Source organism: Penaeus chinensis, chromosome 32 (genome assembly GCF_019202785.1).
Source record: "Penaeus chinensis breed Huanghai No. 1 chromosome 32, ASM1920278v2, whole genome shotgun sequence".
NCBI classification, from domain to species: domain Eukaryota; kingdom Metazoa; phylum Arthropoda; class Malacostraca; order Decapoda; family Penaeidae; genus Penaeus; species Penaeus chinensis.
Window position 1 is genome coordinate 26,098,386 of NC_061850.1, and position 20,000 is coordinate 26,118,385.

The window sequence follows — 20,000 nt, forward strand, 5'->3', positions numbered from 1 at the left end:
GTGTTGCGTGTTGGAATTACAAGCTAAATCATTAGAGGTTTTATTTTACAGTTTTATCATATTTTGAATTTTAGTGATTTTTATTATTATTATTATTATCATTATTATTAATGTCATTAATGTCATTATTAAGGCAGAAACGAAGACATGAAGAAATAGTAAGAAGTAACAAAGGAAAATAAATTGATGGACAGAGAACGAAACAAAAGAAAAGCAAAGAAAAAGGAAATGCAAAGAAAAACGGAGATAGACAGAGAACAGAAGAATACATGCAAATAAAAAACAAAGAAATAGAGAACAAAAGAATAAATAGATAAATGCAAAAAAAAAATATAGATAAGTAGAAAACAAAAAATGAGACAAAGAAAAACAAACAGAAGGACAGAGAAGTAAAAAATGGATAAATCAAATACGAAGAAGAAAGAGACAGAAATCTACAAAATGAATGAATAAAGAAGTGAAAAATAAATAATTAAGACGAATAATTATTTTCACTTTGCATCGCTCAGCTCTACCTACCGGGTCGACCTCGACTCACACCCTCGAGGAACTGCTCGCCCTCGACCTTCAGAAGGAGCGTCGAGTGATCCTCGAGATGCGTCTTCCGCCCATGTCTGACGAGGTCGTCTTCAGGGTCTTCAAGGTTAGTGTGTGTGTGTGTGTGTGTGTGTGTGCCTGTGTGTGTGTGTGTGTCTGTGTCTGTGTCTGTGTCTACACGAATGCGCGTTCGTCTATATACGCATCCATATACCCACACTCATATCTACGTATACACAGACGTACATATATACATACATACACATATATATACATACATACACATATACATACATACACAAACATAAACCAACATCGCTCATTCACACACTGTATTCCCCCCACCCCCCGCCCCCCCCACCCCCCGCCTATTCTCCTCTCTCACTCTCCCCCCCTCCCCCTACAGGTAATGGGAAGATGGACCAACACGCACGCTTTCGTCAACGCGGCCATGGCTTTCAGAGTAGACAAAGCCAACGCTCACACTGTGGTCGGGAAGCCGCTGGTCGCCTATGGTGGAATCAACCCGACTTTTGTGAGTGACTTTGCCCGACTGGCTTGTTGGATGGGATGGGTGGAGGCACGTTGGTTGATAAGGTGGGAGGGTGGATAGATGTTGTGGTGGATTGGTGGATAAGATGGTGGGGTAGACTGGTGGATAGATGATGGGGTAGACTGGTGGATAGATGATGGGGTAGACTGGTGGATAGATGATGGGGTAGATGGGCGGATAGATGATGGGGTAGATGGGCGGATAGATGATGGGGTAGATGAATAGACATGAGTGAATGATTTTGATGAATTTAATTGATAGCTGATGCGGTAAACTGGTAGATAGATGTGACTGTTGAATTTGATTGATAGATGAGTAGATTGGTAGATAAGATATGTGATGGGTAAGTAGGCCGAAAATAGATGAATAGGAAGGATTTGTATGTTGATAGATGAATAAGATAATGATGATGACAATGACAATGAGAATGACAGTGATAATGATAATGATAATGATAACGAGAGTAATAATATTAATAATAATAACGACAGTACTACTGATAATGATAACGACAGCAACAATGATAAACAATATACGACAGTGCAAAGTGAGTAGCGCCTTCTACAGCATCACTCTACAGAAATCTCTCCTGTAGGTGCGGGCCTCGGCAACGGAGGCGGCGCTGGAGGGCAAGAGCCTTGAAGATGAGGGAGTCTTACAGGCCGCCATGCAGGCTCTGGCCGACGAGATCAAGCCTGATAACCTGCCTCAGGATCCCGCGCCAGAGTACAGGATATCGGTCGCCCAAACTCTGCTCTATAAAGTAAGGAAAGATATTTAAAAGGACAGGATGTTGAGTAGTTCAGTTGATATAGTTGCAAACGGAATTGATTTCTTAGGCGATTTCTCACGTGAATAGCCGATTTTCTTCAATTCAAAACGCCTTTTTAAGTCTTTTTTTCATAGTTCCTCGTCCGTCTTCCAGGGGTAACTAAACTAAATTCAAATTTCCCCCCTCCACGTAATATCTTTCTCGTCTCTCCTCTTACCCCGACGACACGCAGATGGTGCTGGGGATCGTAGGCAGTGCCGCCTCTAGCACAGTGATCAGCGGAGCCACTGACCTGGAACGACCTGAATCGAGTGGGCAGCAAGAGTACGACCAGAATACCGAAACTTGGCCACTGGGTCAGCCGATTCCCAAGCTGGAGGCCCGCATGCAGTGTGCCGGTGAGTGCACGGTTTTTTATTATTTTATTATTATTATTATTATCATAATTACTATTATTGTTGTTTTTATTATTATTATTATTATTACCATTATTGTTGTTCTTCTTATTATTATTATCATTATTACCATTATTGTTGTTTTTATAATTATTATATATTTTTTTGTAGTTATTATTACTTATATTATTATTATCATTATTATTATTATAGTTATTATAGATTGTATTTTTTCTTTATGAAATTGGATTGTTATTGTTATTAATTGTGTTTGTTAGTTTTTTCTTGTTTTTTTCTGGATTTATATATACGATTATTACATAGTGTCTCTGCGTATGGGTAATGTCGAAAAAAACAATATTCTTGATTTCCAAACAGAGGTAAGGATAAGTGAACACATTTGCAAATAACAGGAATTATGGTAATTTATAATATTAATATCAATAGTAATGCTATGCTGCTGATAATAAAAACCAAAAACAACGACAATCAACACTAGACAAAAAATAAGCCCGTTACCCCCAACCCAGGCGAGGCCGAGTACGTGAACACAATGGCACCCGTGAGCGAGGAACTTTTCGGCATGTTTGTTACGTCGACGCAGGCCAACGCTCGCATCGCCAGTGTCGACCCTTCGGCTGCCCTTGTGAGTGGAGAAGAGTTGTTTATTCTTCTTCTTCTTCCTCTTCTTCCTCTTCTTCTTCCTCTTCTTCCTCTTCTTCTTCCTTTTCTTCTTCCTCTTCTTCTTCATCGCCAGTGTCGACCCTTCGGCTGCCCTTGTGAGTGGAAAAGAGTTGTTTTCCTCTTCTTGTTCTTCCTTTTCTGCCCCTTCTTCTTCCCTTTCTTCTTCCTCTTCTTCTTCATCGCCAGTGTCGACCCTTCGGCTGCCCTTGTGAGTGGAAAAGAATTGTTTTTTTTTCTTTTTCTTCTTCCTTTTCTTCCTCTTCTTCTTCCTTTTCTTCTTCCTCTTCTTCTTCATCGCCAGTGTCGACCCTTCGGCTGCCCTTGTGAGTGGAAAAGAGATGTTTTCCTCTACTTCTTCTTCCTGTTCTTCTTCTTCTTCTTCTTCTTTTTTTTTTTTTTTCTTTTTTTTGGGGGAGGGGGTGGGGGTTGTGTGTGTGTGCTCAAATACAGATCTTAATTTATAACTGTAGGTATTGTGTAGGTCACTTATAGATGTAGATATATTGATATAAGAAGATATACGAGTATATGTATATACAAAGATGTATGTATGTATTTGTTATATATTTTTGTTAGGGATGATAAGGAGAATGATTGCTTCCTGGCGGCTTCTTCTTTATTCATGTCCTTCTTACGGAATATATTGTAAGTGCCTTTTATTAAAATGTTTATATGTATTCGCCCGTGTCCAGGCTATGCCCGATGTGGTAGCGTTTGTGGGCGTGGAAGACATTAAAGGTGTCAACAACATTATGGCCTTTGCGTGGCCTTTGCCGCAGAAGGTAAGGCAGCCATTTTGTTTTTGTTTTTTGTTGTTTGAAAAAATTTGCTTTGATATTCTGAAGACGGTTTTTGTATTTATCTGTTCAGTTATTATGTCGCCTGTTTCATTTTGTACAAATAATAAGTTTATTTGATTTGCTTTTCACTGTCATGGCTTGTTTCCTATTTTTTTATCTCTATTTCTCCCTACCCCTACCCCTACCCCTACCCCTACCCCTTTCCCTACCCTTTTCCCTACCCCTACCCCTACCCCTACCCCTACCCCTACCCCTACCCCTACCCCTGCCCCTGCCCCTATCCCTATCCCTACCCCCTCTCTCATCCCCCTATATCTCTCGCTCGTTCTCACTAATCACTCACGCTCTCGCTCTCACCACCCAGCTCTTCGCGGAGGACCGAGTGTCATACTACGGGCAGCCCATCGGCCTTATAGTCACCAAGAACAGGGGAGCGGCCTACGGTGCTCGCGAGGCTGTCAAGGTCACGTACGACGACATCCAACCGCCTGTGCTTACCATTGAGGACGCCCTGCAGAAGCCACCCATTAAGGGCCCTCCTTTCGCGCAGGGGGACGTGCAGGGTAAATTTCGAGAGGGTATCGTTTTCGAGAGGAGTGGTTGGAGATTTTTTATTTCTTCTTTCTTTCTTTCTTTTTAGGGTTTATTGTGTTGTTGTTTTTTTTTTTTTGTAATAGGGTCAAGTGTGTTTCACTGATGATTGTAAGAAAAGCAGTGATAATTCCTTAGTTTTCTCTTTTGTGATATAGGACTTTCTGTGATGGTTTCAAACACATTTCTTTGTGTTGTTGTCAAAAGGCGTTTGGATTGTGAAATAATGTCGTAAGCTATGCATTTCTCAGGACCTAAACCTCATGCGTTTTTTTTCGTTCTGTGATCAGCTGGATTCGCTTCCTCGACGCACGTCTTCGAAGGGGCCATGAGCCGAGACGGACAGTATCACTTCCACATGGAGTCGCAGGTACGGCCACGGCTCGAATTATTTTCTGTTTTCTAGGTTTTTCTTTTATTCTCATTTTCTTTGATGGACCGGTTGGGGGGAACTTCACTAAATTAACCTAGTGTATCTGTCTCACTCGTTCTCTTTCTCTTATCTCGAAGAAGAAAGTACATCAGTTCGCGACTGTACAAAAACAGGAATACAGTAGTATGTTGTAGATAAATCGAGGAATGAAAAGGATTCAAAATGAAAAGAAAGAAGAGGAAAAATCTACATGTTTTCCATTTTTTTCATTGCTTTTCAGTCGTTTATTTTATTGATTTATTATTTTCACAGATATTGCTGTCCGCGTTTCAGATTTTCAGACCTACCACACTTACAACCGTCACTTACATATCAAAATTAGGGCTCGCCACCATATACAGGCCAACCGCTACTACCATCTCCCACTTACATAACTATTTCCTTCCTACTACCAACCACTGATACCACCCTCTTCCCTACCCCACCCAGTCGTGTCTGGTCGTGCCCACTGACATCGGCTTGGATGTCTATGCCTCGACCCAGTGGGCATCGGAGACCCAGCGTGCCATCGGCCAAGTATTGGGCATTCCGGATAACACGTAAGTCGAGAATACAAGACCACCGAGAGATTGATGTTTATACCCTGAGAACACAAGCATTCCGTGAGATAGATGTGTTCACTCGAAAATCTGATGAGATATAACAGGAGAACAGGTGTGATAGAGTGAAGAACATCATAACACTAGGATATGGTAACAGATAGAGACGATAACAATAAAACACGGTAAGACAGAGTGGCTTAGTGTAACATTATGATACAAAATTATGACACAGGAAACACAATAACACGGCAACAGTATCTCAAGAGCATAGCACGTGAACGCAATCACAGAAACACATTCTCAGGTAAACACAAACACACAGTGACGTGTACACAAAGATGAAAAGGAAAACAACCAGAAATGAAACTGTATCGTAACGGTTAATCATTCGTGAGATGTTCGGAACGTTACGATATTTGTCCATTTCTTATTGGGGATTTATTTTTTTCCTTTTCACATTATCTGATCGACACGATTGCACAAAACAAAAACAAAGCAATAATTAAACAACGCATAACCCAGCACGACCTCGCCTGACCCAGTCTCTCCCTCCCCCCCCCCCTCCCCCACCTGACCCAGCATCAACGTAACGGTCAAGCGGCTGGGCGGGGCTTTCGGCGCCAAGATCGACCAGTGCAACATAGTGGCGACGGCGGCGGCGGTTGCGGCGCAGAAGGTCCGAAAGCCCGTGCGCGTGGCCCTCGACCTGGACGCCAACATGACCATTATCGGCTGGAGGGAGCCTTATTTCTGCACTTACAAGGTTGGGTGTGTTCGGCGTGGTTTTAGCTTTGTAAATGTTCTTGTTTTAGCTTTTTTCTTGTTCTTGTTTTAGCTTTGTTCTTGTTCTTGTTTTAGCTTTTTTCTTGTTCTTGTTTTAGCTTTGTTCTTGTTCTTGGTTTAGCTTTGTTCTTGTTCTCGTTTTTATTATTGCTGTTCTATAGTTATTGTTATTATTAGAACGGGTGTGTTTTTTTGCATGTCAGAGGGAAAAGCAACATTTTAAATATCCACAATTAAGATTAAGATTAATTTCTGTTCCCGTTTCCAGTGTTTCTCATAATTTACCTTTTCTTTTTTTCCCCCTTATTTTGCGTTTCTCTATATTCCCGGTTTTTTTTTTTTTATTTATTTATTATTATTATTTTCTCTCCCACTGTTCGCATTTCTTTGAATTTCCCTTTTTTTTTTATCCCATCCCACTGGCCTCTTTCCTTTGAATTTCATTTTTTTTTTTTTTTCTATTATCCCTTTGCCATCCTACTTTTCGCATTTCTTTAAATTTCCACTTTTTTTAAAATCGATTATCTTATCCTCCTTTGTTTATGTGTTTGCTTGTCCATCGATCAGTCTTTCATTCCTTCTACAGGTAGGTGTCGACGACTCCGGTGTCCTACAGGCCGTCCAGGCGACGCTGACCAGTGACGCCGGCAACGTGGCAGTGGACACGTCGAGCCCCGACGCTGTGTATTGTATGACCTCGTGCTACAACTGCCCTAACTGGGAGGTCACGCCGCAGGTCGTTCTCACTAACACGTCCTGTAACACGTGGTGTCGCACGCCTGGTAAGTCTGCGGGTGCTGGGGGGGGGGGGGGTTAGGAAGAGGTGGTGGTGGTTTGGTTTTCGAAGTTCTAGCTTCGCCCGGGCCTTCTAAATATGGCCCGGCCTGTGTCAGCTTTTTACGGCTGTCTCATTGAGTTGTCTGACACTCGGTGCTTACCGTGGCGGCGGGATTGCCAGCAGGCGCTCCTGCTGCCATGGTGTAAGCATTTCGCATAGCCTCTTTACCAGCACGGCGGCTGTTGTGGGCGGTCCATGTCTCAGGAATTGTGTATGGTCACAATTTTCTAGGTAGTGGACTAGTGTGGCGTTCGGCTCGCCGCAGTGCTTGCAGCACCATTCATCGCGTTCGATTGTTGGGATAATCTGCCATGCACAGTGGTAACCTAGGCGCATTCTGTGAAGAATGACTTATGTTGCTTACTTCAGAGAGTGCCAGTGGTTAATAGCCTGTAGCGTCTGAGTACCAGCTGGCCGAGGGGGAGGTTCTCGTTTCCTCTCTGTGGAGCTGCCGTAGGAAGGTACGACCGACCAAGGCACACTTCTCCATAAGTAATTTTCGGCTCGGTTTTATCGTCATGGGATTTGGGGGCATACCCCTGCCAGCGACGGCTAGTCTGTCAGCAAGCTCGTTCCCTCTGATGCCGATGTGGCTTGGGACCCAGTTGATGATAATTCTTCTACCCTGAGCAAGAATTCTCTGTGCCATTGTGAGAATCGTGGTCAGTAGGTAGATGTTGTCTGTGGGTGAGCTGTGCTGAAGACAGTCAATGGCTGCCTTGGAGTCTGTGTGTATGACCACGTGTCCTTCCTTTAGGGACGCGTGGCCCTAGGGCTCCCATGATTGCAACTGCCTCTGCCTGTAGCAAGGAGGCGTTGTCTGTTACCCTCATGGATCGCGTGGCATCCCTTGCTGCAAAGCCGGCGCCTGCAGTGTGGCTCAAGGGATCGACCGATCCATCCGTGTAGTATGTTCTACTACCCGGAGGAGTGATGGCTGCAATGACCCTGTGGGCTTCTGCCTTTAGGCTAGGCATGGGGTATAGGCTCTTTTTCATTGACAAGCTCATTATGTTGAACTCTATCAGGCTCAGTGCCCACGGCGGGGCTTCGGCAAAGTCGGGGTGGGGGGAGTCCATGCCCTTAGCAAGAAGCTGTTCTTTGAGTTGATGGCGTATCAACACCCTGGCTGTATGAGACAGCCAGGAGTTGTTTGCAACGACCTCGTTGTCCTGTTCGAGGCATCTGACTAATTTTTGTCTTAGGCTTGTGTTCCTGGGAGCCTAGATGACCTTTGACAGGAATTGTGTTGCCATTAGATCGATTCTTGAGTCCAGGGGGAGAAGGTTTGCCTCCATCAGGAGGTTGAGGACCTTCGTCCACCTCGGGGCACCCAGAATGATCCTGGCAGCATCATTTTGGACTGTTTCTAATTTGTCTGTGTGCTTTTTCTTTGCAGCAATTAGAGCGACTGAGGCATAGTCCACAATGGGCCGGACAGCATGTACATAGGATGATCTTAGTACTTTGTGTCTGGCCCCTATGCATCTCCCAGTCATTGCTCTCATGACGGACAGTCTTGCTTTAGTTCGGTCAACCAGGTACTGGACCTCCGTATGGAAGGAGAGGGTCCGGTCTATCCTTACCCCAAGGTATAGGTAGTCCTGGACCCATTCTAATTCCACTCCCTGGATTTTCAGTCTTGTGCCTCGAACTCTCTGTCTCAGAGCCATGGCTTTGAATTTGGCTGCAGAGATCTTTAGTCCTGTCCTACAACACTCCTCTGACACGAGGTCCAGACAACGCTGGGCTTTATTCTGGCTGCGTGGTCCAGTGGAGGTGATATCAAGATCGTCTGCATACGAGATGATCTGGCACCCCTCTGGGAGGTTTATGTTGAGGATGCAGGACATTAAAGTGTTGAATAGGGCTGGACTGAGAACCCCACTCTGTGGCGTTCCATTTTCGAGCGGCATGTGCTGCGATAGGTGACCCTGGAATTTGACATTGGCAGTCCTGTTCCTGAAGTAGTCACCTATCCAAGCCAAGAGCTTTCCTCTGATTCCCTTCTGGATCAGGCTTTCCTGAATGGCAAGCGGACTTGCCAGTTCAAAAGCCTTCTCCAGGTCAAGGAATACCACCACAGCTGGGCCCTTGCTGAATGTGCTTAAGAGCGTGGCTATGCTGTGTGCTGTGCCCATGCCCCTTGTGAACCCGTGGAGGTGTTCGTGCGGGGGTCCCGTTTTCCATTGAAGCCGGTTTAGTAACATCCTCTCAGCCGTCTTGGCCAGGCAGCTGAGCAGAGAGATGGGGCGGTACTTCCCTGGCTCCTTTAGTTTTGGGACGGGAACTATGGTAGCCCTCTTCCAACTCTGGGGTAGAGTGGAAGTTTCCCAGGACTTGTTGATGAGTTGCAAGAGTGCACGCTCACCTGCTAGTCCTAGGTGGGAGATAATGGGGTACAAGATCCCATCAGAGCCCAGGGCTGTGTTGGAACTGGTTTTATAGGCTTTCCTTAGTTCCCTCAGAGAAAAGATAACGTCTGAGTTATCGGGTTCGGCTGCCCTTTCTCTATTCTGAGCGTGTCTGTCTGGCTGTAGACGCTCTTGTCTTGCCCTTAGCTCGGCTGGCAGACTGTTGCTGCTCGTTCTCGCAGAGAACTCGTGCGCCAGTCTGTTAGCCTCTGCTTGGGGGTCGTGATGGGTGCACCTCGGGGCTGAGCGGCTGGTAGCTCGCTTGACCCGTTGCCACAGCTCTGAAAGGGTGGTTTGGTGGTCGAAGGACTCACACCATTCCAGCCACTTTTCCTGCTTGACTCTGTTGGCAGTTTCCTTGGCATCCGTGACAGCTTCCCTTAGGAGGGATAAGTTGTCAGGGGTTCTTTGCCTTCAGAATAGTTTTCGGCACATGTTCACCCTGTGGTTGACCTCCCTGATCTCGTCATTGAAGTACCAGGCGTCTTTGTGACTTCTGGACCCAGGCCGAGTTTTGGGTATGGTCTGTGAGGCTGCTTCATTAATGGCGTTTAGCAGGCTGGCTTCGAGCACTTTCACATTTTCGCTTTGTGGGGGATCGTTGCATCTCAGACAGAGGGCCAAGGCGTTTTGAAACGCCTGCCAGTTGGCCTTGTCTGTTTTCCATCTTGGATTCGGTCTTAGGATTTCGGCTGGGCCAGCATCCATGAGGGTAGTTATAGTGCCGTAATGGTCACTTGTGACGGTCTCATCGACACGCCAGCCAATCCTCCCCACCAGAGTCGCAGTGGCCAGGGTGAGGTCTAGGACCCCTCCTCTGACATGTGTTGGCTCTTTGGTGTTGAGGAGAGCGATCTCAGGGAATGTCTCTAGCACGTCGGCTATGTGATAGCCGGCCGCATCCGGTGCCCGGCAGGGAGCCAGGATGGGGTGGTGTGCATTGAAGTCTCCCCCTATGATCACTCGGTCGTGTGCAGCAGAAGCACAGACCGGGCTGATGTCGAAGCTTCTACAGCGTGGCCGGCTGTACACATTGTACAGTTTGAGGGGCCACCCGGCCAGGTGAACCTCGACGGCAAGGGATTCAACATCGTCTCCACAGTGCGATGCATCGGCTATTGCGGAGCAGGGGATTGTTGCTCTCACAAGGGTGATCAAGCCTCTCTTGCCAGGTGTTCGTGGCAGTGTCAATGCATGGTACCCTGAGAAGCGAACAGTGTCCACTGTTAATGTCTCCTGGAGCATGACAATGTCAATGTTCCTTGATCGCACTACTGCTTGGAGAAAAGCGTTCTTTGCAGAGAAGCTATTGATGTTCCACTGTAGGATGCTTAGATGGTGTGTCATGACGTTACTCAGTGATAGTTACATCAGAGACATCGTCGGAGTCTGACAACTCCATTGCGAGGTCCTCGCTGGTTGAGGGCTCCTCGTCTGTTGTCAGGCTATCCTTGGGTCCACTGGGAGGTGGAGAGCCTTTGGTAGCTCTGACTTTGGTTGGTTCGGCTTTTCTCTCAGGCTTTTTCTTGGCTGGCCTTGCTGGCCTTGCCTGGGCAAGGTCAGTGTGATCTGGCTCTGGCTGCACATATTTAGCCTGTTTTGGCTCTGGCTGCACATATTCAGCCTGTTTTGGCTCTGCCTGTGAAGGCATGGCCTGGTTTGGAGTGGGGAGGGGAGTCTCGTCCTGGGTTGAGGGTGAGGCTGGTTTTGCTCTAACCAGCTTTCTTCCCTTCAGGGCTGCGACAGTCTGGGTCATTGCCGTCATGGCGACCGAAACTGCCTTCTCGGCCTTCTCACTCGACCTCCCCAAGGCTGATGCTACTGCTGAGACAACAGCAGTTAACAGGAGAGTCATATCGTCCTCGTCAAAGAGGAAATGATCATCTGTTGGGGAGGTTTTTGTGGTGCTCTTAGAACCTTTTTTCTTTAGTTTCTTTTTCTGTACCTTTGGCATTGTCGGAAACTCCTTTTTGTTGGAGACATCCGGTGTCGGTTAGGGGGGCGGCTTCCTTCCTCATAGGAGGTCGGGAGGCCTTTTCGCATTTGTTCGTTCCCCAGATATGGGTGCCTGGTGGGGCAGGAACAAAGTCTGGTCGGTTTTGAGCAACCTCTTGTCGCCTGAGGGCCGCCTTTTTCCTGACAGAGCAAGTCAGGCTCTAGGCATGATGCTTCTTGGCACAGTTGGGACATTTGGCTGTTGTGTCCCTCTTTTCCTCTTTGTATGCCTTGAGGCATACCTCTGTGTTGTGTGCCTTGCTACAGACACCACATTTAGGCTTGGCTGTACAGTTAGCCTGGTGGTGACCGTATTTCTGGCACTTGAAACACCGAAGTGTTTCTCGCACATACGTTCGAAGGTTGTAGGTGCCCCAGTTACCCAGATCAAGGGTAGTGGTTGGGGCACCTTTCATGGTCACCAGGACTTGCCTGGTTGGGGTCTTCCCCTTCGACATTCGGGAAGCCTGCACGACCTGTGGGTGTGAAGCGATCAGCTCCACATCGTACAAGACTGAGAAGCCAAGTAGCACCATCTTGGTTCTCTTTTCCTCGGGACTTAGTGGGGAGGAAATTCAAGGTAGCTTGATCTTTGGGCATTATGATCATGCCCTGATCTCGGGCGACCCGGATCGACAACCAGATTTTCCGTTGCAACTCCAATGCCATGACCAATTGGTAGGCATTGTCGAAGCCTTCGGGTTTAGCTGGCACTTTGAACTAGGCGAAGCGTTTAGGGGGTCCCAACTCTTCATCAGAGTCGGTCTCCGGCCTCGGACGCTTCGGCCCGCCCTTTCGGCTTTCGGGCTTCTTTGCGGAGGCAGCAGCTGATGCGGCTGGTTCAGCCTGCTCTCCCCTCTCAATCAGGGAGGCCGTCTGTGAACTCAGGGGCCTCCCTGGCTTAGCTGTTGGCCTGGAGAGGCCAGCTCGCGAGTCAAGATCTTTGACTATTCGATGGACAGACCCATTGGCTTCGGTCTTGTCCACCTTAGCAGCAGGGGTGACAGTGTCATCCTGTACATGGGGCTTTCTTTTGCCACCGGAAGGCACATATGCCTTCATGGTGACTACCGTTGTCTGGGCCTTGCACGGTTCGTCAACTTTTTTGTCAGTCTGTGGGGGGTTCTTGTGGTTTCGTTTGTGTGTCTGATTTCTGTTCGTCGCCTTTCTTCTTCTCATCATTATCATCATTTTTATCAACCTCGTCCTCCTCTTCACCTCTTCCATCACCTCCCCCTCCTCCTCCCTCCTCCTCCTCCTCCCCCCTCCTCCTCCCTCCTCCTCCCTCCTCATCCCCCCTCTTCCTCCAGTTTCTCTTCCTCCTCCTTATTCCTCCATTTTCTGATCCTTTTCCTACTCCCATTTCTCTTCCTCCTTCCGACTCCCCCTCCCTCTCCCCCTCCACCTACCCCTCTCCCCCTCCACCCCCCCCTCTCCCCCTCCAACTCCCCCTCTTCCCCCTCCACCTCCCCCTATCCCCCTCCACCAACAACTCATTCCCACTGGTCCTTAACCCCCCCCCCCCCCAAGCCTACTCATCCACCTCCACCCCCACATCCTCCTCCACTTCCGCATCTCGCTCCTTCGCCTGTGGTAGCGTTCTCATCTTGCTGACCCGCGTTCGAATCCCGTACTGCCAGTGGATGGTCTCCCTGGCCATTCCTTGCACACGGGGGGGGGAGGGGGGTAATTTAGAAGCAGACAGACAGCCTGTCACATCAAACAGGAGAATAATTATGATAACAAAGGGAATGAACTAAATTAGTATAATAATTATCATGTCTTCCTCCTCCAGGCACGGTTGAGGGCGTGGTCTTTATGGAGAATATCCTGGAGCACGTGGCGCAGGGCATGGGCATGGACCCTCTGGAGCTGAGGAGGAAGAACCTGATGCCCGACGGAGGGACGCGCCCGCTCAACCAGGGCATGATTCGCCTCAGGTCACTCATTGCAGGCAAGGGTAAGGTGCTTCGGGATTTTCTACTTAAGTCTCCCCTCTTCGTTTGTATTCCGTTTTCTTTGATTTATTTTTTTCCTCGCTTGCTTTTCTGATATATATATATATTTTTTTTTTTTTAATAGCATAATGTACAGCTCATGATGATTGTAGTAGTAACAATAATAGGATAATAGCATCGCAGATAATGATAATGATGGTAATAATTGTAATGATAATTTCGACCCAATGGCGTGCAGAAACCTCATAATGTCAGTTTAAATAACAATTAAATCACCTTGCAAAAATAACGCATATCACACGCCCAAACATATTCACACATACACACACACATCCACACTCATACACATGTACACATGTATATCCACATACACATACACACACATACATACGTACCCTGACACACACACACACACCCACACACACGTACCCTCACACACACACACACACACACACACACACACACACACACACACACACACACACACACACACACAAACACACACACACGTATCCACATACACACACGTACCCTCACACACACACACACTCACACACTCACACACACACACACACACACACACACACACACACACACACACAAACACACACACACACACACACGTATCCACATACACACACAAACACACACACACACGTATCCACATACACACACGTACCCTCACACACACACACACACACACACACACACACACACACACACACACACACATACGCATCCACACCTTTTCAAACCCCTTCCTCCCCATCTATTCAGAAGCGAAATGGCTCGCCGACAACCTCACTGTGCCTAGGAACCTCATTTCGGACATGATAACACAGATTCTAACCTCAGCTAATGTCGAGGAGCGGAAGCAAATAGTTGCTAATTATAACCAGGTGTGTGGGGGTGGGGGTGGGGGGGATGGGTATGGGGGGAGTGGAAGTGAATGTGTGTGTGTGTGTGTGTAGGAGGGGGGGGTGCGTGTGTGTGCGTGTGCGTGTGTGTGTGTGTGTGTGTGTGGGAGGGGGGTGTGTGTGTGTGTGTGTGTGTGTGTGTGTGTGTTCGCGTGCGTGTATTTATTCATTTGTTTTTTGGTATATGTTTTTTTGCAATGACTCAATATTTTACCCAATCCATTGTATCGTAGTACTCTAAAACAAACAAACAAAATCATTTTATAAATTCATTTATATATTTTTGCGGAGAACTTTAGGATGAGACAAACAACATATCACAGATTTAGAAATGAAAGATATTAATTCCGCCATTTTCCTTTCCCGTAGACCAACCTTTGGAAGAAGCGTGGCCTGTCAGTGATGCCTTTGCTGTGGCCCTATGCAGTGGCAATGACAATGCCATTCAATGCCATGGTATCTGTCAACGCTCGGGATGGCACTGTGGTTGTTTCCCACGGTGGCTCCGAGATGGGACAGGGCATAAATACCAAGGTGAGAGAATGGGCAATAAATTCTGGTATATTGAAAAAAATACGAAAAGAAAAGAAACTAGTGTAGTTTTATGTTATAACATGATACTTTCAAATTCAAGAGATTGTGTATAGAATTATATTTATTTTACGTGTCGCAATGTTATAAAGGGTAAGATATATCTCTTAGAGTATTCCATATATATAAATATAATCCCCTTAAAGTATAACCATTTAATTTAACTGCCAATTCCCCTATTTTTCATCTTTATACATTTTTCCACATGAATGGTGAAAACACTCTACCGTGTTGATACTATGATGAAAACCCACGACGTAAAACTAGATTTTACATTGTGTTTTTTTCTACCGTTTTTCCACATATTTCAGTATCCACTCCATTAAATGCACCGGTTTACCTTAAACTACGACCTATCCTCGTAGTTCAAGGAGAAATCCTATGCTTTTATCCTACTGTCCTCTTACCTCATCCTTATCCTCATCCTCATCCTTATCCTTATCCTTATCCTTACCCCCCCCCCCCCTCATAACGCCTCAGTCATTCTACCGTCAGTCGTCAGTAATTTCATTCCAGGCATTCTTTAGTCAATCCTCAGTTATTCCTCGGTCGTTACTTAGTCGTTCCACACTCACTCCACAGTCAATCTTCACCAATTCCACTCTCTTTCCACACTCACTCCTCACCAATTCCACATCCATTCTACACTCACTCCTCACCAATTCCACTCTCATTCCACAGTCATTCCTCACCAATTCCACATTCACTCCTCACCAATTCCACTCTCATTCCACACTCACTCCTCACCAATTCTACTCTCATTCCACACTCACTCCTCACCAATTCCACTCTCATTCCACAGTCATTCCTCACCAATTCCACACTCACTCCTCACCAATTCCACTCCCATTCCACACTCACTCCACAGTCATTCCTCACCAATTCCACACTCACTCCTCACCAATTCCACTCTCATTCCACACTCACTCCTCACCAGTTCCACTCTCATTCCACACTCACCCCCCAGTCATTCTGCACCCGTGGCTTCCCCCCCAGGTTGCCCAGTGTGCTGCGTACGAGCTGGGTGTTCCCCTTGACACGGTCGCTGTGAGGCCCTCGAATACCCACGCCAATGCCAACTCGGAGGTCACAGGAGGTTGCCATGGGTCGGATGTGGCTTCCTATGTAAGTGCGATTGGAGAATGGACCTGATACGCACATACGCATGTATACATACGTCGGTACATACATGCAGGCTTACAATGCTTCAATACAGATATACATATCAATACATATATACATACTGACACATACAGACAGACATCAACACATACATACAAATATACACTTCATTACATGCATATATATATACATACAGCGATATATACATAAACGTACATATATACATTGAGATACATACTTACATACACGTGGGGCGTTGTGCACACATTGCATACATACACGCAAGGATAATGCACGCAAATCGAACGCACTTGGAGATTAAGTGGTTTAGGAAGAGAAATTTATCGTGTAATTGTGATATATAATTTTGTGTATATAGAAAGATAGGTAAATGGAGAGATAGAGGTAGAAAGATAAATTTAGAGGAGAGAGAGAGAGAGAGAGAAAGTTATATTAATATTTACGCAGAGAGATAGATAGTGACAGACAGAAATAAACTGATACAGAGACATACACACCGTGCTTACAGTATATAATTAGTATTTCTTATCCTCAGAACGTAACTCAGGCATGCAAGAAGCTGCGCGCTCGTCTGGACGCGTTCATTGAGGAAAACGGACTCGTCGACAATTCCTGGCCTGAGGTCGTGCTGGCTGCGTTCAACAAGGGCGTCGATATTTGCGAGAGATATGTGTTCGTATTTTTTTGTTTTTTTCTTTTTTGTTTGTTTTTTCTTAGTTTTAATTCAGTGCGACGGGAAAAGGTAAATCAGGTATGTTAATACTTGCTTTCGTACATGATTGACGCGTGCTAGATTATCATTGAGGCTAGTATATGATAGTACACAGGTAAAGCTCGTCCAATTCACTCATAACACCGAAACTGATATTAAAAAATAGTGCACATTTCACACAAACTTATGTAAAATAACTTGCACAGCAATTTGCGATTTCTTCTCGCCGTGAACGCCATTAATTTACGTTTTCTTCTCGTTGTGAACGCCAATAATTTACGTTTTCTTCTCGTGAACGCCAGTTATTTACGTTTTCTACTCATGAACCCCAATAATTTACGTTTTCTGCTCGTTGTGAACGCAGGAACGGATGGGACGAAGTGAAATCGTATCCAGTGTTTGCCGTCGCCTGCACTGAGGTGGAACTGGACGTCTTAACTGGGCAGTTCCTCGTAAGCGGTTTTTTTATGCATGTGTTTTTATTGATACCGTGTGATCCTATTTTTTATTGTTATTATAACATGATAATAATGATGATGATAATAATAATCATAATTATGATGATGTGATGTATTGAAGTAAAATATCGTGTTCTTTTATCCCTCCCTTCCACTCATTCTCACTTTCTCATTCTCTCGCTCTTCTCTCTTCCTCCCTTTCTCTCCCTCTTCTCTCTTCCTCCTTTTCTCTCCTTCCTCTCTCTTCCTCCTTTTCTCTCCCTCCTCTCTCTTCCTCCTTTTCTTTCCCTCTTCTCCCACTCTCTATCCCTCTCTCTCTCTCTATCCCTCTCTCTCTCTCTCTATCCCTCTCTCTCTCTCTCTATCCCTCTTTCTCTCTCTCTATCCCTCTCTCTCTCTCTCTATCCCTCTCTCTCTCTCTCTCTCTATCCCCTTCCCCCCACACCCCCTCCCCTTCCCCCACACCCCCTCCCTTTCCCCTTCCTTACCCAGGTCCTGCGCACCGACATCCTCGAGGACGCCGGCAAGAGCATGAGTCCGTTAGTCGACGTCGGGCAAGTGGAGGGGGCGTACGTCATGGGTCAGGGGCTCTTCACCGTCGAGAAGCCCCTGTACGACCACGACACCGGCAGGAGGATCACCGACGGGACCTGGGTGAGTTACAGAGTTGGGTGTAGGGGGGGAGAGGGAGAAGGGGTGGGTGGTATGTGGGTCGAGGGAGAGGGAAGGGGAGGGTGGTATGTGGGGCGAGGGAGAGGGAAGGGGAGGGTGGTATGTGGGGCGAGGGAGAGGGAAGGGGAGGGTGGTATGTGGGGCGAGGGAGAGGGAGAAGGGGTGGGTGGTATGTGGGGCGAGGGAGAGGGAAGGGGAGGGTGGTATGTGGGGCGAGGGAGAGGGAAGGGGAAGGGGGAAGGTAATGACGGGGACCTGGGTGAGTGTTCCAGAGAGAAGGTGGATTGTGTGTGTAGGGGGAGGGAGCAGGGGTGGATGAGGTGATGTGGATGACCGAAAGAGGCAGTGGATGATGGAGAAGGAAGGAAAGGAAGAGGGATGGATGAAGGTGATGGGAGGGAAAAAGTTTTTGAAAGAGGTATATTTTTTTCCGCGTTTTAGTTCTAAAAATTAAATGGCTTTTAAAATCCGAATTTTTGGCCCGCATTGTGAACCCTTGGTGCTTATTTCATTCTAACATTTTCTATCTTTGTTATTTATTTTGTTTATTTAAAAAAAAATTCTTATGCGTTTTTTGTTGATTTCTGTGTGTGTGTGTGAGAGAGAGAGAGTTTGTGTAAGTGTATGTTTTTACGTACACATGGGACATTAAACCATCGTTTTACCTTCTCAAACGGTTTACGAAACGTACCAAATAACAACCCCCACGCAAAAAAAAAAAAAAAAAAAAAAAAAAAAAAAAACTACTACATTCTCTCTTCCCTCCATCCTTTCTTTCTTTCTTTCTTTCTATGTACGTCCTTCCTTCCTATTTTCTCCCATTTATCCTCCTTCTCTTCGTCTCCCCTTCCCCAGTATTACACCCCGCCCGCCGCCCTTGACATCCCAGCTGACTTCCGCGTTTCCCTGCTTCACAACGCCCCCAACCCAGTGGGCGTACAGTCATCCAAGGGTAAGAGTTTTTTCAGGGATTGAGAAGGATCAAATGATGATAAAAATAATTGGAATGAATAAGGGGAACTTTGGTGACGAGGAAGGTGGTGATGAGGATAATGGTGATTAGGTTTATGATGATGATGATGGCTGTGATGTATAATGAATATGATAATGGTGATAATGATGATGATGATAATTGTGATAATAAATATGATAATGATGATAAGGGTGATAAAGTACATGATGATAGTATATAGTAGAAATGATAAAGATAGTAATGATGATAATAATAACAACAGTGACATTTATCGATGTCATCAAACATTTTGCTGTGATAGTCGTGGAAGAAAAAAAATGATAGAAGATAAAAAAGAGATCTTAAGCATAATTAGACAAATAGAAACGTAAAGTAGAGGAATACGAGAGAATAAATAATAACAAAATCGATTAGAAATGTTGATGTTATGTTCGTTTTTTCAGTGACTGGAGAACCCCCTCTGTGCTTGGCCTTCTCGGTAGTCATGGCACTGAGGCAGGCAGTGGCGAGTGCCAGAGGAGATGCTGGTGTAACTGGCTGGTTCCAGATGGGTATGTTTGTGTTTGTATGTCTGTTTGTTTGGAGCGAGACAGAGAGAGTGAGAGTGCGTGTGCGTGAAAGAAAGAGAGATAGAGAGAGAGAGAGAGAGAGAGAGAGAGAGAGAGAGAGAGAGAGAGAGAGAGAGAGAGAGAGAGCAAGTGTGTGTGTGTGTTTGAGAGAGAGAAAGAGATTCAAAATAATGATTGTTTAGTATGAAGGATGGTGTTATCAAGATCTACAGCCTGTACATGCGATACTTGTGTTTACTAGATTATTACTATAATCTAATCAGTATATATGACGAAAGTGTGACATCTAACCATTACTTCACATTATTCATTTTATCAAATATTCAGCCATGGTAACAGGACACAAAATACCATCTGTACTATAGTATGTATTATTATTTGGGTGATGATGATGATGATAATGATGATAATAATAATGGTAATGATAGTGACAATAATAATAATAATTAGTATTATTATTATTATTATTATTATTATTATTATTATTATTATATTATCGTTATCTTTATTAGTATTAGTATTTGTGTCAACAATAATATTGATAATGATGGTGATAATTGTAGCAATAATACAAATTCTGACAGTGATAGTAATGATGATAATGATAATGAATATAGATGTAAGGACGACCTTTTATAACTGCTGTCTTTCCCTTTCCAGACACGCCATT

At 45.6% G+C, this 20,000-nt stretch overlaps 1 protein-coding gene across 3 annotated transcripts in view; it reads left to right on the forward strand.

The window, feature by feature from the left end:
* The window catches only part of LOC125042725 (xanthine dehydrogenase/oxidase-like), a 48,569-nt gene that overhangs the window by 27,922 nt on the left and 647 nt on the right, over positions 1 to 20,000 (forward strand). For all 3 annotated transcript variants that reach the window (XM_047638557.1, XM_047638558.1, XM_047638556.1), the window contains exons 11-31: positions 510 to 643; positions 944 to 1,072; positions 1,686 to 1,853; positions 2,095 to 2,260; positions 2,788 to 2,903; positions 3,634 to 3,723; positions 4,106 to 4,304; positions 4,623 to 4,702; positions 5,195 to 5,304; positions 5,887 to 6,070; positions 6,677 to 6,872; positions 13,133 to 13,297; positions 14,073 to 14,194; positions 14,582 to 14,746; positions 15,800 to 15,928; positions 16,482 to 16,618; positions 17,023 to 17,110; positions 17,609 to 17,770; positions 18,644 to 18,740; positions 19,205 to 19,312; positions 19,991 to 20,000. The exon at positions 19,991 to 20,000 is cut by the window's right edge and continues 647 nt beyond it. In XM_047638557.1, the coding sequence (XP_047494513.1) occupies positions 510 to 643; positions 944 to 1,072; positions 1,686 to 1,853; positions 2,095 to 2,260; positions 2,788 to 2,903; positions 3,634 to 3,723; positions 4,106 to 4,304; positions 4,623 to 4,702; positions 5,195 to 5,304; positions 5,887 to 6,070; positions 6,677 to 6,872; positions 13,133 to 13,297; positions 14,073 to 14,194; positions 14,582 to 14,746; positions 15,800 to 15,928; positions 16,482 to 16,618; positions 17,023 to 17,110; positions 17,609 to 17,770; positions 18,644 to 18,740; positions 19,205 to 19,312; positions 19,991 to 20,000 (2,755 nt within the window). The remainder of the gene's footprint in view (positions 1 to 509; positions 644 to 943; positions 1,073 to 1,685; positions 1,854 to 2,094; positions 2,261 to 2,787; positions 2,904 to 3,633; positions 3,724 to 4,105; positions 4,305 to 4,622; positions 4,703 to 5,194; positions 5,305 to 5,886; positions 6,071 to 6,676; positions 6,873 to 13,132; positions 13,298 to 14,072; positions 14,195 to 14,581; positions 14,747 to 15,799; positions 15,929 to 16,481; positions 16,619 to 17,022; positions 17,111 to 17,608; positions 17,771 to 18,643; positions 18,741 to 19,204; positions 19,313 to 19,990) is intronic.